Genomic DNA, 16,324 nt, shown 5'->3' with positions numbered 1-16,324 from the left:
TTCGCATTGCTGGACTGTCTTTTCCAATTCCAGGCCCTGCCATTCGGCCTCTCCACAGCACCGAGGGCGTTTACCAAGGTAATGGCAGAAATTATGATTCTCCTCCGCAAACAGGGTGTGAACATCATTCCATATCTGGACGATCTGCTCAAGAACAACAACACGCCTCCTCAAGAATCATGGTTGGATTCTGAACCTTCCAAAGTCACATTTGGAACCGGCCCAGAGGTTGTCCTTTCTGGGAATGATCCTGGATACAGAAGTACAGAAGGTTTCTTACGCAGGAATAAGCGTTGGTGATGCAAGCTATGGTCCGGGATGTCCTGAAGCCAGCCCGGGTGTCGGTTCATCAATGGATTTGCCTATTGGGAAAGATGGTGGCCTCTTACGAGGCTCTACAGTACGGGAGGTTCCACGCTCGCACCTTCCAACTGGATCTCCTGGACAAGTGGTCGGGATCTCATCTCCACATGCACCAGAGAATTAGTCTGTCGCCAATGGCCAGGATTTCACTCCTCTGGTGGCTCCAATTGCCTCACCTTCTGGTGGGCCGCAGGTTCGGGATTCAGGACTGGGTCCTTCTAACCACAGATGCAAGCCTTCGGGCCTGGGGAGCCGTCGCTCAGGGAGTAAAACTCCAAGGCCTTTCATTTATCGGATCTCTCTGTGGGAGATGCATCATTGGATGTAGTTCGGGCTCTAAGGATCTGCGTGGATCGTACCAGTGCCACCAGAAGAACAGATACTTTGTTCTATACAGATTTCACAAGAGAGGATGGCCAGCCAATAAACAATCATTGGCTAGATGGCTTCGGATGACTTTCTCAGAATCAAGTCTCTGCCTACTCTACCCATTCAGTAGGTCCTTCATGGGCAGGCCACCGTGGTGCCTCAGCTGAGCAACTTTGTAAGGCAGCCACATGGTCATCCTTAAATAAATTCATTAGACATTATACCTTATTATACTCCCTTAGTTACTGCTTTGGGACATCCCAGTTTATATACTGTGAATACTACTGTGGACCCTGAAGGAGAAAACAGAAGTAATGGTAGACTTACCGTTGATAACTGTTTCTCTGAAGTCCACAGGGAACCCACCCTGACGCACCTGTTTTGAGAATCTTTACCCATCTTCCCTATAGAGCTCTGCTGCTGCCATGAGTTTTGTAACAAACTGAATTCCCTGAGCTAAGAGGTGGAGTTATAGAGAGGCTGGACCGTTGCATCCTGGGAGTCCAAAAACTTTAACCGTTTGGTGATGATCCTCTGGCACCACCTACAACCCAGGGTATATCCTGTGGATACTGTGGACTTCGAAGAAACAGTTATCAACTGTAAGTCTACCATAACTTCTATTTTTCTGAGTTCATTGAGGACACTGGTCGCTTGCCCTCATGCCTTTGGCTGGCTGGTGGTTTTGCGGTTCCGACACTGTTTCGCGGCAGCTGGTGTGCCTAGTTTGTATGTGTGTGTCCCCTTGGGCTCGTTTTGTTTAACTGGCTGCCATTTTGCTGACAACTTGCTCCCTATCTTTTTAATCATTTTTCCAAGTCATGTGTGGCTGTTCAGGTATACAAGTAGTCACAACTCCAAGGTGGGGAGGAGGTGCTAGGCTTTACAAACTTAAAGGTACACTTTTTTTTTTTTTTTTTGCAGAATACCACACGTTATTCTATAAACCTTTATATTTACGGCTCTACTCCAGACTGCAGCTATAGGAGTGAAGCCGTGCACAGTGTACCTCCCAGTTCCCAAGCTTTCAAAGTGTGCTCTGGTTTCATAAGATTGTATAATTTATTTATTTTTTTACTGTCACCTACTACTCTATTTTTATAGGGTAGAGGAGGAGGCTTCACAGAAGAACATGGCTCTAAAGAAAATTCGGGAGCTGGAATCCCAGATAAGCGAGCTACAGGAAGATCTGGAGTCGGAGAGAGCTGCCCGGAACAAGGCAGACAAGCAAAAGCGGGATCTAGGAGAGGAACTTGAGGCACTAAAGACAGAGCTTGAGGATACATTGGACTCAACTGCAACACAGCAGGAACTCAGGTATATTAACAATTTTTTTTATTTTTTTTTTTAGCTGTCTGTTAAATTGCAATGAACCTCTCCAGTCTATGTGCATAGTAAGTCTTATAATTTAACACTTTTCTCCTCAGAACAAAACGGGAGCAAGAGGTAACAATGCTGAAGAAAAATTTGGAAGAGGAAGCCAGAGTACATGAAACCCAAATACAGGAGCTGAGACAGAAACATGCACAAACTGTCGAGGACCTCTCTGAGCAGCTGGAGCAGACAAAACGGGTAAGAGGCAGTAAGAAATGTAGATCCTGGCCCACCTTAGGGAACAATTATGCAACTACTGCTTTGAATAGGTTAACTTTTGTACATAGTGCACAGATTGTTTAGGGTATTTTTTTTTTTTTTTTTGTATTGTGCTTTTTTTGTATTGTGCTTTTTATGGTTATGGCTAACAGTGGGTATTTGATTACTTTTTGCTTCCCTACACTTTATAGGGTTAGTGATGAAATTCCCTTTTTCATAGGATGCGGAAACTTATGTTCTAGTACTGGTGCAGAACACCTTGTTAGTGTATCTAACACTGTAAGTTTCTCGGGATTACCTTATACAGCGATATCTCCTTTTGTGGGCTTCATTCTGCCCTGGACTCTAGTGAAGTTAGTTTTCTCTGCCATTTACTTGGGCTGCCTTTCCCTTTTTTTTTTTCCTGGTCTGTTGCAGTCTTGTCATTCCATTTGGACTGTACACTACAACTGTCCTACTTTATTTTTCCCTAATCTTTGTCTGAGCGGGAGTGCATACTAATCAATACCTAGAGGAAGGTGAAGGACTTTTGGCCTGTTCCAGATGCCAATCCAAATTGGCCTTTTTTCCTGTGTGGGTTGGATGCTTTATGCATGACATGTGAGGCAGAGGACCAAGCTGCTGCATTGGCCTGTCTGCCCTCTGCTGAAATGGCAGATGCAGCATGGGAGTCTGGATAAGAAATTTTTGGCCTAGTGGTGCCGTGAAAAAAAAAATCTGATACTCTTAAGTTGCCGTGATACAAAAATGTTTTGACTCACTGGGTTAGGGAACTGATGAGCACATACTGCTCATCTGAGCAGGGAAACTTTCTTTTTTGCCCCTCAAATGGTAACCATGTTGAGCAGACATGTCAAACTCCTGCAAGAAAGAGTCTTATATGCAATTTTCAAAGGTTCTTTAGAAAAACCAACAATAAAGAGTATAATCAAAAGTCACGTAAAGAAAACATTTACTTTAATGTTTTCTTCCCGATACTTAACATCTCTTTGCTGTCACCAACTCTCCGATTTCAGGAAAAATCTTACTTATTGGATGTGATAACTTTTAACACTGAACCAAGATGAGTCTGTCAATCTGGACCTAGCAGGAGACTTATTTCCTTTCATTAATAAGAATAATTGCTCACACTGGTAGGTTCTTTTTGATCATGGAAATAATTTCACATGTGATTTTGCGAGTTTCTACATACCTCCAACTGTGCCAGCCCCCTCCAATTTATCTTCCTCCTTGACGGCTATGAATTACTCTTCCATTCAGAATCTGCATTGCAGATGATTTCTCCTGCTCTTCAAGGGCAGACAGACACAGAGTGAGGGTGCCTCTCCTCTATATAATAACAAACAAATAGCAAATTTGGTGCTTAAATAAGTTATTATAAAGTGCTGCAGGGTCTGAGGCTTTACATTTCTCTAACGTCCTATTGGATGCTGGGGACTCCGTAAGGACCATGGGGAATAGACGGGCTCTGCAGGAGACTGGGCAACTCTAAGAAAGAATTAGTACTACTGGTGTGCACTGGCTCCTCCCTCTATGCCCCTCCTCCAGACCTCATTTGGAATCTGTGCCCGGAAGGAGCTGGGTGCATTTTAGTGAGCTCTCCTTAGCTTGCTATTAAAGTATTTGTTAGGTTTTTTTATTTTCAGAGAGCTTCTGCTGGCAACAGACTCTCTGGCTAGGTTGCGCTTCTTAGGCTACTGGACACCATTAGCTCCAGAGGGTTCGAACACAGGAACTTAACCTTGGTCGTCCGTTCCCGGAGCCGCGCCGCCGTCCCCCTCGCAGAGCCAGAAGCCGGCGGATCAAGCAAGAAGACGTCAAAATCGGCGGCAGAAGACTCCTGTCTTCACATGAGGTAGCGCACAGCACTGCAGCTGTGCGCCATTGCGCCCACACTAACCCACACACTCCGGTCACTGTAGGGCGCAGGGGAGGGGGGGGGGGGGGGGGGGGCGCGCGCCCTGGGCAGCAATTTAGTACCTCCTGGCAAAAGCAGCATATATACAGCTGGGCACTGTATATATGCATGAGCCCCCGCCATTTTTTACACCAAATCGCGGGACAGAAGCCCGCCACTGAGGGGGCGGGGCTTCTTCCTCAGCACTCACCAGCGCCATTTTCTCTCCACAGCTCCGCTGAGAGGAAGCTCCCCAGGCTCTCCCCTGCAGACTCACGGTAGAAAGAGGGTAAAAAAGAGAGGGGGGGCACATAAATTTAGCGCAATAATCATATATACAGCAGCTACTGGGTAAACACAGTTACTATGTGATTCCTGGGTCATATAGCGCTGGGGTGTGTGCTGGCATACTCTCTCTCCCTCTCTCTCCCTCTCTCTCTCTCTCTCTCTCTCTCTCTCTCTCTCTCTCTCTCTCTCTCTCTCTCTCTCTCTCTCTCTCTCTCTCTCCAAAAGGCCTTGTGGGGGTCCTGTCCTCATATAGAGCATTCCCTGTGTGTGTGGTGTGTCGGTACGCTTGTGTCGACATGTTTGACGAGGAGGGCTATGTGGAGGCAGAGCAGGTGCAGATGAATGAGGTGTCCCCGCCGACACCTGATTGGATGGATATGTGGAAGGTGTTAAATGATAATGTAAACTCCTTGCATAAAAGGTTGGATAAAGCTGAAGCCTTGGGACAGTCGGGGTCTCAGCCCATGCCTGATCCTACAGCGCAGAGGCCGTCAGGGTCTCAGAAGCGCCCACTATCCCATATTGTTGACACAGATATCGACACGGATTCTGACTCCAGTGTCGATGGCGATGATGCAAAATTGCAGCCTAAAATGGCTAAAGCCATCCGCTACATGATTGTAGCTATGAAGGATGTATTGCACATATCAGAGGTAAACCCTGTCCCTGACCAGAGGGTTTATATGTTTGGGGAGAAAAAGCAAGAGGTGACTCTTCCCCCTTCACATGAGTTAAATGAGTTATGTGAAAAAGCTTGGGATTCTCCTGATAGGAAAGTGCTGATTTCCAAAAGGTTACTTATGGCGTACCCCTTCCCGCCAACGGACAGGATGCGCTGGGAATCCTCCCCTAGGGTAGACAAAGCTCTGACACGCTTATCTAAGAAGGTGGCCCTGCCGTCACAGGATACGGTCTCCCTAAAGGATCCTGCGGATAGGAAGCAGGAAGGTATCCTGAAGTCTGTTTATACACATTCAGGTACCATACTGCGGCCGGCAATTGCGTCGGCCTGGATGTGTAGTGCTGTAGCAGCATGGACAGATACACTGTCTGAGGAACTGGATACCTTGGACAAGGATACTATTTTACTGACCCTGGGGCATATAAAAGACGCTGTCCTATATATGAGGGATGCCCAGAGGGACATTTGCCTACTGGGCTCTAGAATAAATGCAATGTCGATTTCTGCCAGAAGGGTCCTGTGGACTCTGCAATGGACAGGCGATGCCGACTCTAAAAAGCACATGGAGGTTTTACCCTACAAGGGCGAGGAATTGTTTGGGGACGGTCTCTCTGATCTAGTTTCCACAGCTACGGCTGGGAAGTCAAACTTTTTGCCATATATTCCCTCACAGCCTAAGAAAGCACCGTATTACCAAATGCAGTCCTTTCGATCACAAAAAGGCAAGAAAGTCAGAGGTGCGTCCTTTCTTGGCAGGGGTAGAGGAAAGAAGCTGCACCATACAGCTAGTTCCCAGGAACAGAAGTCCTCCCCGGCTTCCACTAAATCCACCGCATGACGCTGGGGCTCCACAGGTGGAGCCGGGAGCGGTGGGGGCGCGTCTCCGAAAATTCAACCACCAGTGGGTTGGCTCACAGGTGGATCCCTGGGCTATACAGTTTGTGTCTCAGGGATACAAGCTGGAATTCGAAGTGATGCCCCCTCACCGTTACCTAAAATCAGCCCTGCCTGCTTCCCCCATAGAAATGGAAGTGGTAGCGGCAATTCACAAATTATATCTCCAGCAGGTGGTGGTACAGGTTCCCCTCCCTCAACAGGGAAGGGGTTACTATTCCACAATGTTTGTGGTTCCGAAACCGGACGGTTCGGTCAGACCCATATTGAATTTAAAATCCCTGAACGTTTACCTGAAAAGGTTCAAGTTCAAGATGGAATCGCTCAGAGCGGTCATTGCAAGCCTGGAAGAGGGGGATTTTATGGTGTCTCTGGACATAAAGGATACTTACCTGCATGTCCCCATTTATCCACCTCATCAGGAGTACCTCAGATTTGTGGTACAGGACTGACGTTGCCGTTTGGTCTCTCCACGGCACCGAGAATATTTACCAAGGTAATGGCGTAAATGATGGTGCTCCTTCGAAAGCAGGGTGTCACAGTTATCCCATACTTGGACGATCTCCTCATAAAGGCGAGGTCCAGAGAGCAGTTGCTGATCAGCGTAGCACACTCTCAGGAAGTGTTGCAACAGCACGGCTGGATTTTGAATATTCCAAAGTCGCAGCTGATCCCTACGACTCGTCTGCCCTTCCTGGGCATGATTCTGGACACGGACCAGAAAAAGGTGTTTCTCCCGGCGGAGAAGGCTCAGGAGCTCGTGACTCTGGTCAGAGAACTCTTAAAACCAAAACAGGTGTCGGTGCATCACTGCACGAGAGTCCTGGGAAAGATGGTGGCGTCATACGAAGCCATTCCCTTCGGCGGGTTCCATGCGAGGACCTTTCAGTGGGATCTGTTGGACAAGTGGTCCGGATCGCATCTTCAGATGCATCGGCTTATCACCCTATCCCCCAGGGCCAGGGTGTCTCTTCTGTGATGGCTGCAGAGTGCTCACCTTCTCGAGGGCCGCAGGTTCGGCATACAGGACTGGGTCCTGGTGACCACGGTTGCAAGCCTCCGAGGATGGGGAGCAGTCACTCAGAGAAGAAACTTAAAAGGGTTGTGGTCAAGTCAGGAGGCTTGTCTGCACATCAATATCCTGGAACTAAGGGCCATATACAACGCCCTGAGTCAAGCGGAGCCTCTGCTTCGCAACCAACCCGTTGCTGATTCAGACAACATCACCGCAGTGGCTCATGTAAACCACCAGGGCGGCACAAGAAGCAGGGTAGCGATGGCGGAAGCCACCAGGATTCTTCGTTGGGCGGAGAATCGCGTGCAAGCACGGTCAGCAGTGTTCATTCCGGGAGTGGACAACTGGGAAGCAGACTTCCTCAGCAGGCACGACCTTTACCCGGGAGAGTGGGGACTTCATCAAGAAGTCTTCACACAGATTACAAATCGATGGGAACTGCCACAGGTGGACATGATGGCATCCCACCTCAACAAAAAGCTACAAAGGTATTACGCCAGGTCAAGAGACCCTCAGGCGATAGCTGTGGACGCACTGGTAACACCGTGGGTGTTCCAGTCGGTCTATGCGTTTCCTCCTCTTCCTCTCATACCCAAGGTGCTGAGAATCATAAGAAAAAGAGGAGTGAGAACAATACTCATTGTTCCGGATTGGCCAAGAAGGACTTGGTACCTGGAACTGCAAGAAATGCTCACAGAGGACCCATGGCCTCTGCCTCTCAGACAGGATCTGTTGCAACAGGGGCCCTGTCTGTTCCAAGACTTACCGTGGCTGCGTTTGACGGCATGGCGGTTGAACGCCGGATCGTAGCGGAGAAAGGCATTCCGGATGAAGTTATTCCTACGCTGATAAAGGCTAGGAAGGACGTGACAGCAAAACATTATCACCGTATATGGCGAAAATATGTTGCTTGGTGTGAGGCCAGGAAGACCCCTACAGAGGAATTTCAGCTGGGCCGGTTCCTGCACTTCCTACAGTCAGGAGTGACTATGGGCTTAAAATTAGGGTCCATAAAGGTCCAGATTTCGGCCCTATCCATTTTCTTTCAAAAGGAACTGGCTTCGCTTCCTGAAGTTCAGACGTTTGTAAAGGGAGTGCTGCATATTCAGCCCCCTTTTGTGCCACCAGTGGCACCTTGGGATCTTAACGTGGTTTTTGAGTTTCCTGAAATCTCACTGGTTTGAGCCACTTAAGACCGTGGAGCTAAAGTATCTCACGTGGAAAGTGGTCATGCTATGGCCTTAGCTTCGGCTAGGCGTGTGTCAGAATTGTCGGCTTTGTCATGTAAAAGCCCCTATCTGGTTTTCCATATGGACAGGGCAGAATTACGGACTCGTCCGCAATTGCTGCCGAAGGTGGTGTCCTCTTTTCATTTGAACCAACCTATTGTGGTGCCTGCGGCTACTCGTGACTTGGAGGACTCCAAGTTGCTTGATGTAGTCAGGGCTTTGAAGATTTATGTAGCCAGGACGGCTGGAGTCAGGAAAACTGACTCGCTGTTTATCCTGTATGCATCCAACAAGCTGGGTGCTCCTGCTTCAAAGCAGACTATTGCTCGCTGGATCTGTAACACGATTCAGCAGGCTCATTCTGCGGCTGGTTTGCCGCATCCAAAATCAGTGAAAGCCCATTCCACAAGGAAAGTGGGCTCTTCTTGGGCGGCTGCCCGAGGGGTCTCGGCATTACAGCTTTGCCGAGCAGCTACTTGGTCGGGTTCAAACACCTTTGCAAAGTTCTATAAGTTTGATACCCTGGCTGAGGAGGACCTTGTGTTTGCCCATTCGGTGCTGCAGAGTCATCCGCACTCTCCCGCCCGTTTGGGAGCTTTGGTATAATCCCCATGGTCCTTATTGAGTCCCCACTTATTGAGTCCCTTATTGAGCATCCACTAGGACATTAGAGAAAATATGATTTTACTCACCGGTAAATCTATTTCTCGTAGTCCGTAGTGGATGCTGGGCACCCGTCCCAAGTGCGGACTTTCTGCAATACGTGTATATAGTTATTGCTTGATAAAAGGGTTATGTTATGTTGGCATCTGTTGTTTGATGCTCTGTTGTTCATACTGTTAACTGGGTATGTTATCACGAGTTATACGGTGTGATTGGTGTGGCTGGTATGAGTCTTACCCTGGATTCCAAAATCCTTTCCTTGTAATGTCAGCTCTTCCGGGCACAGTTTCCTTAACTGAGGTCTGGAGGAGGAGCATAGAGGGAGGAGCCAGTGCACACCAGTAGTGCTAATTCTTTCTTAGAGTGTCCAGTCTCCTGCGGAGCCCGTCTATTCCCCATGATCCTTACGGAGTCCCCAGCATCCACTACGGACTACGAGAAATAGATTAACCGGTGAGTAAAATCTTATTTTTAAGGCTTCAGAACCGGGACAGGCGCTGGGTTGTGAGCTGGCAAACTCCCTCTGTGTTTCTCTGACAGGCTTCACTGTGGGTCTGTCCCCCTTTTGGCCCAGTGTCTGTGGTTACAGGTGTGTCGGCATGTCTGAGGCGGAGTGTTCTTCCCAGGAGGAGACTGTGTTAGGGGCAGAAACGGCTGTGGGAGTGACCCTGACGGCACCGCCGACTCCTGACTGGGTAAATGTTGAATGCTTTGAATGCTAATGTGGCTCTTATTAATAAGAGATTAGATAAATCTGTCTCAGAACCAGGTATGGATAAAATCTGTGGCTGATGTGTTACCACAGGTCCAGACCCCCTCGGGGCCACAAACTTTCGTTTGCTCAGTTAGCAGACACAGATACCGACACGGACACTGTCTCCAGTGTCGACTATAGTGATTCCAGATTAGACCCAAAATTGGCAAAGAGCATTCAGTACATGATTGTGGCAATAAAAGACGTGTTGCTTATCTCCGAGGACCCTGCTGTTCCTGATACTAGGGTCTGTATGTATAAAGGAAAGAAACCTGAGGTAACGTTTACTCCCTCTAATGAACGGAATACCCTTTTTGAAAAAATTTGGGAAATTCCTGACAAAAAAAGTTTGATTCCCAAAAGGATTCAAATGGTGTATCCGTTTCCCTCTGGGGATAGAGAGAAGTGGGGATCGCCTCCCATTGTGGACAAGGCACTATCACGGTTGTCTAAAAAGGTGGCTTTACCGTCTCCTGACACGGCAGCCCTTAAGGATCCTGCCGATCATAGACTGGAAAATACGCTAAACTCCATTTACGTCACCACAGATATACTACTCACACCACCTATTGCATCTGCGTGGGTGAGTAGTGCTATCGAAAAGTGGGCAGATAACTTGTCATCTAGATAGAGATACCATCCTTTTAACGCTGGGTTATATCGGGGACACTGCAGCCTACCTAAAGGAAGCGGCGAGAGATATTGGCCTCTTGGAATCAAGGGCCAATGCCATGGCAGTCTCAGCTAGGAGAACATTGTGTATTCATCAATGGAATGCGGATGCTGACTCTAAGAAAGCTATGGAGTCTCTACCGTTTAAAGGTGGTGTATTTTTTGGTGAAGGTCTCGCTGAGTTGGTATCTATGGCTACCGCGGGTAAGTCGTCATTTTTGCCTTATGTTCCTCCACAAAAAAAGAAAGCTCACCACTTGCAGATGCAGTCCTTTCAGCCAAATAAATACAAAAAAGGCAGAGGTTATTCCTTCCTTGCTAATAGAGGAAGAGGAAAGGGTAAAAGATCTCCGGCCGTGGCAGGTTCTCAGGAGCAGAAGTCCTCCCCGGCTTCTGCCAAATCCAGCACATGATGCTGGGGTACCTCTGCGGGAGTCCGCACCGGTGGGAGCACATCTCAAGCTCTTCAGTCAATTTTGGGCTCATTCGGCCCTAGACCCGTGGATTTTAGAAATAGTGTCCCTGGTGTACAAACTGGATTTTCAAGACGTGTCTCCCCCCCCCCCCCCCCCCCCCCCCTCCTCGACGTTTTTTCAAATCAGCCTTACCAGCTTTTCTTCCGAACAGGGAGGTAGTATGCGATGCAATACAAAAGTTGTGTCTGAATCAAGTCATTGTCAGGGTTCCCCCGGCACAACAGGGAGAAGGCTTTTGTTCAAGCCTGTTTGTGGTTCCGAAGCCGGACGGCTCGGTCAGACAAATTCTGAACCTAAAGTCCCTCAATCTTTACCTAAGAAAATTCAAATTCAAGATGGAATCTCTCCTAGCAGTGATCTCCAGTCTGAAGGAAGGGGATTTCATGGTGTATTTCGACATAAAGGATGCCTACTTACACATCCCCATATATCCTCCGCATCAGGCTTACCTAAGGTTTGCTACTCAGGATTGTCATTACCAATTTCAGACGTTGCCTTTTGGTCTGTCCACGGCTCCGAGGATTTTCACCAAGGTAATGGCGGAAATGATGGTTCTCCCTTGCAGGCAAGGAGTCCACAATTATCCATTACCTGGACGATCTCCTGATAAAAGCGAGATCCAAAGACCAGCTGAAGCGGGACATTGCGCTCTCCCTGACAGTTCTGCAATGACACGGTTGGCTCCTAAACCTGCCGAAGTCAGTTGAATCCGACGAAGCTGCTGCTGTTTTTGGGAATGATTCTGGACACGGAATTACAGAGTTTTTCTTCCAGAAGAGAAGGCTCTGGAAATTCAGAGTTTGGTCAAACAAATTCTGAAACCAGCGAGAGTATAAATTCATCAATGCACTTAGTTGCTGGGGAAGATGGTGGCGGCCTACAAGGCCATTCAGTTTGGTAGATTCCATGCCAGGATGTTTCAGTGGGACCTATTGGACAAGTGGTCCGGATCCCATCTTCACATGCACTGGAAAATAATTCTATCCTCTAAGACCAGAATCTCACTCCTGTGGTGGCTTCACAGCTCTCACCTCCTAGAGGGACGCAGGTTCGGGATCCAGGACTGGATCCTAGTAACCACGGATGCGAGTCTCCGAGGCTGGGGAGCAGTCACACAGGGGGAAACCTTCCAGGGAAAATGGTCAAGCCAGGAAATTTGTCTACACATAAACGTTCTGGAGTTAAGGGCCATTTATAATGGCCTTCTTCAAGCGAAACGTCTTCTTCGCAACCGGCCTGTCCTAATACAATCGGACAATATAACCGCGGTAGCGCACATAAACCGCCAGGGTGGAACAAACAACAGGGCGGCAATGGCAGAGGCCACAAAAGTTCTCAGCTGGGCGGAAAGACATACAAGCGCTCTGTTAGCAATCTTCATTCCAGTAGTGGACAACTGGGAAGCAGACTTCCTCAGCAGACACGATCTCCATCCAGGAGAGTGGGGTCTTCATCAAGAGGTCTTCACAGAAGTGACAAGTCTTTGGGGAATTCCTCAAATAGACATGATGGCGTCCATCCTCAACAAGCAACTTCAGAGATATTGTTCCAGGTCGATGGACCCTCAAGCAATAGCGATGGATGCGCTGGTAACACCATGGGTGGTTTCAGTCGGTGTACGTGTTTCCTCGGCTTCCACTCATTCCAAAGGTGCTAAAGATCATAAGAACAAAGGTTCAGGTGATCCTCATTGCTCCGGACTGGCCAAGGAGGGCTTGGTATCCAGATCTTCAGGAATTACTCCTAAGAGATCCCTGGCCTCTTCCTCTACGAGAGGATTTGTTACAGCAGGGGCCGTGCGTGTACCACGACTTACCGCATCTACGTTTGACAGCTTGATGGTTGAACGCCGGATCCTAGCCCGAAAGGGTATTCCCAGTGAAGTTATTCCCACACTACAGGCTAGAAAAGGAGTAACGTCTAAACATTATCACCATATTTGGAGAAAATGTGTGTCTTGGTGTTAATCCAAGAAGGCTCCTACGGAAGAATTTCAGCTAGGGCGTTTTCTCCATTTTCTGCGAGCAGGTGTGGATGCGAGCCTAAAGTTAGGCTCGATTTAAAGTACAAATTTCGCCTTATCGATTTTCTTTCAAAAACAATTGGCCTCCTTTCCAGAAGTTCAGACTGTTGTGAAAGGAGTTTTGTACATCCAACCTCCATTTGTGCCCCCAGTGGCACCATGGGATCTTAACGTGGTGTTGCATTTTCTTCAATCACATTTTTTTGAACCTTTACAGAAAGTTTGAGTTGAAATTTCTCACTTGGGAAGTGGTCATGCTATTGGCCTTAGCATCCGCAAGGCGGGTGTCTGAGTTAGCGGCTTTGTCTCACAAGAGTCCTTATTTAATCTTCCATAAAGATAGAGCGGAGTTGAGGACTCGACAACAATTTCTGCCGAAGGTGGTTTCTTCGTTCCACATGAACCAGCCTATTGTGGTACCAGTGGCTACTGACGCCTTCGCGGAGTCAAAATCTCTCAGTCAGGGCCTTGAAGATTTATATCGCCAGAACGGCTCAACTTAGGAGAACGGAAGCTCTGTTTATCCTGTATGCTGCCAACAAGATTGGAATGCCTGCTTCCAAACAGACTATTGCGCACTGGATCTGGAATACGATTCAGCATGCTCATTCTACGGCTGGATTGCAGTTACCGAAATCGGTGAAGGCCCACTCTACCAAAAAAGTGGGCTCATCCTGGGCGGCTGCCCGCGGAGTCTCGGCATTACAACTCTGCCGAGCAGCTACTTGGTCGGGTTCAAACACTTTTGCGAAATTTTACAAGTTTGATACCCTGGCTGATGAGGACCTCATGTTTGGTCAATCGGTGTTGCAGAGTCATCCGCACTCTCTCGCCCGTTCTAGAGCTTTGGTATAAATCCCATGGTTCTTATGATGTCCCCAGCATCCTCTAGGACGTATGAGAAAATTTGATTTTAATACCTACCGGTAAATCCTTTTCTCTTAGTCCGTAGAGGATGCTGGGCGCCCGTCCCAGTGCGGAATCTATCTGCAGTTATTAGTTATGTTTACACACGTGTTGTGTTACGTTATGGTCAGCCTGTTGCTGACGTTGTTCATGCCGTTGACTGGAGTTGCTGTTAAATGCCATGTTGTACGGCGTGTTTGAGGTGTGAGCTGGTATGTGTCCTTTAAATCCTTTCCTCGAAATGTCCGTCTCCCTGGGCACAGTTCCTATAACTGGAGTCTGGAGGAGGGGCATAGAGGGAGGAGCCAGTTCACACCCGTTCAAAGTCTTAAAGTGCCCATGTCTCCTGCAGATCACGTCTATACCCCATGGTTCTTATGGTGTCCCCAGCATCCTCTACGGACTAAGAGAAAAGGATTTACCGGTAGGTATTAAAATCCTATTTTATTTGGGATAATTATTGCGCAGAAAGCAAATCATCCAGTGCCTTATGGCCCCTGGGAAAAGTTGTAACAGTGACAGAACACAGGGGGGGGGGTGTGACACGGTGACAGAACACGGGGGGGGGGGGGGGGGGGGGGTGACACGGTGACAGAACACGGGGGGTGACACGTGACAGAACACGGGAGGGGTTGGTACAGCAAGAGCTAAAGATCTCTCCCCCCCCAACCTAAAAACCATCTGATGCCGCTGCCCGCACACAATATACACACATTAACACACACACACTCACTCTCACATATACACTCGCATACATACACACACACTCACTCTCACTTACTTACTTTCTCACTCACTCTTTACATTAACTTACTGATCTGGCTGGCAGTGGCAGGAAGGATGGATCTGTGTAGCAGTCTGGCTCTTGTCCCATGTAGCTCCACCCCCTGAGGTCCCGTGTAGCCCGCTCCCTCATTGTCCCGTAGCTCTGCCCCCTTTTCGGCTGAATACAGCACTTGTCACTGGGGATTCTGGAGGTGGGAGAAGGAGGCTGCTACAACGCAGGCGCCGTGCAGCAGCAGGGGAGAGAAGCGCTGCCGGCAGCTTGGAGGTACTGCAGTGCAATGACACGCAGCTCAGTCGGGCTGCTTGTCATTGCTCACTGGGGGGAGGCAGTGGGTCGGGCAGGATCGGTTTGCGGGCTGCATTTTGCCCACCCCTACTGTAGGGTCTAGTTTAGGTTTTCTTAGAAAGATTGACTGTTTATCAGTTTTGGCTAGGCTCAGATGGAGTTTTGGCTGAAGTCTTTGATCCTGAGGTTTCCTTGTGCTCTTACAAAGACTCCCATGAAATGCAGTAAGTTGATTTAGGACTGTGGAGAATTTGTGATTCCTACCAACTAGAGACTAACTTTCCCTCTCCTATCCATACCTTTTTCTGCCTGATCATAAATTTTGGCTATACTAAGGTTGCAGCTCCATTGTACTGTCCTTGGCAAACGGGCAATCTCCACTTAAGATGCTTCTCTATCTCGCCAATAAAAGACCTCACTACTTGGATTTCCAACGCAGCTACCTTTTTAAGGGATAGGAAAAAAACGAGACCACCCTTAAGTCTATTTACACAGCAGTAGGGATCTCCATTAGACACCACTTTTTGGTTTGGCTTCTGTCATTAAGGCAATGGAGATGTATGTAGCTGGAGGGTTTGCAATCTGGTTCCTTTATATTCAAATGGTGGAAGCTGTAGAGCTGTAAAAAGTACCTTTTACAGTAAAGATTGGTCTGAACCACCAAAATCAATGTCAACTTTCTTTGAAAGTTAACCGACAAAGCAGTTATTTGTACTTTAAGGAAAGTCAGGGGGAAGAGACTGTCTAGCCACAGCAGATACAAGAAAAGGAGCAAACAAGCCCTCCCTAGAAAAGTTTAGGTATTCCAAAATCTCTTGTATAATTGCCCAGATCTGTCAGTCTGTGACTGTGTGGATAACGCTGGGCGTGTCTAGGAGCCAGCCCACAGCTGATTGGGCGAGAAATGCCCTCCCACACAGGTTACAGCCAATGGGAGGTTTTGCCCTTTGGCTGCTGTGTGTTCACAGAGCAGAATTAACAATGGGGCTGATGGAGCTGCAGCTTCAGGTCCACACCCCGAACTAGGCCCACTCCATCTGCAGCAACATACCCTCCAACAATTTACACACAAACATCGCTACAAATGTGAATATTTTGCTTTACTTTCAATGGAAGTTTGGAGAGCCAAAAATCTGTACAGACCATAAAAAAAAAAGGTTCTGTACCGGCCAAAAAGAAGGTATGCCACTACATCCGCAGCAAGTCTCTGCACTGTAGATAGAGAAAACAAAAAATACTTTTACTGCAGCATCCTATGGGGGTTATTCCGAGTTGATTGCATGTAGCAACTTTTTGTTACCCGTGCGATCAACTTGACGCCACCTATGGGGGAGGGTTTTTTTGCATAGCAAGGCTGCGAACCCTTGTGCAGCCGAGCTATGCAGAACATTGTACGGTTTCTGAGTAGCTCTGGAGTTACTTACCCGC

The 16,324-nt window shown here is 48.1% G+C and overlaps 1 protein-coding gene across 1 annotated transcript in view; it reads left to right on the top strand.

Annotated features, from left to right (window-relative positions):
• Nucleotides 1-16,324, top strand: part of MYH9 (myosin heavy chain 9) — an 889,869-nt gene that overhangs the window by 555,082 nt on the left and 318,463 nt on the right. The window contains 2 exon segments of the mRNA XM_063940322.1: nucleotides 1,837-2,049; nucleotides 2,160-2,304. Coding sequence (XP_063796392.1) covers nucleotides 1,837-2,049; nucleotides 2,160-2,304 — 358 coding nt within the window.

The sequence above is a fragment of the Pseudophryne corroboree genome, chromosome 9, assembly GCF_028390025.1.
Source record: "Pseudophryne corroboree isolate aPseCor3 chromosome 9, aPseCor3.hap2, whole genome shotgun sequence".
Classification (NCBI taxonomy): domain Eukaryota; kingdom Metazoa; phylum Chordata; class Amphibia; order Anura; family Myobatrachidae; genus Pseudophryne; species Pseudophryne corroboree.
The sequence above is the reverse complement of the archived record's forward strand: the minus strand, read 5'-3'. Positions and strand labels throughout refer to the sequence as shown.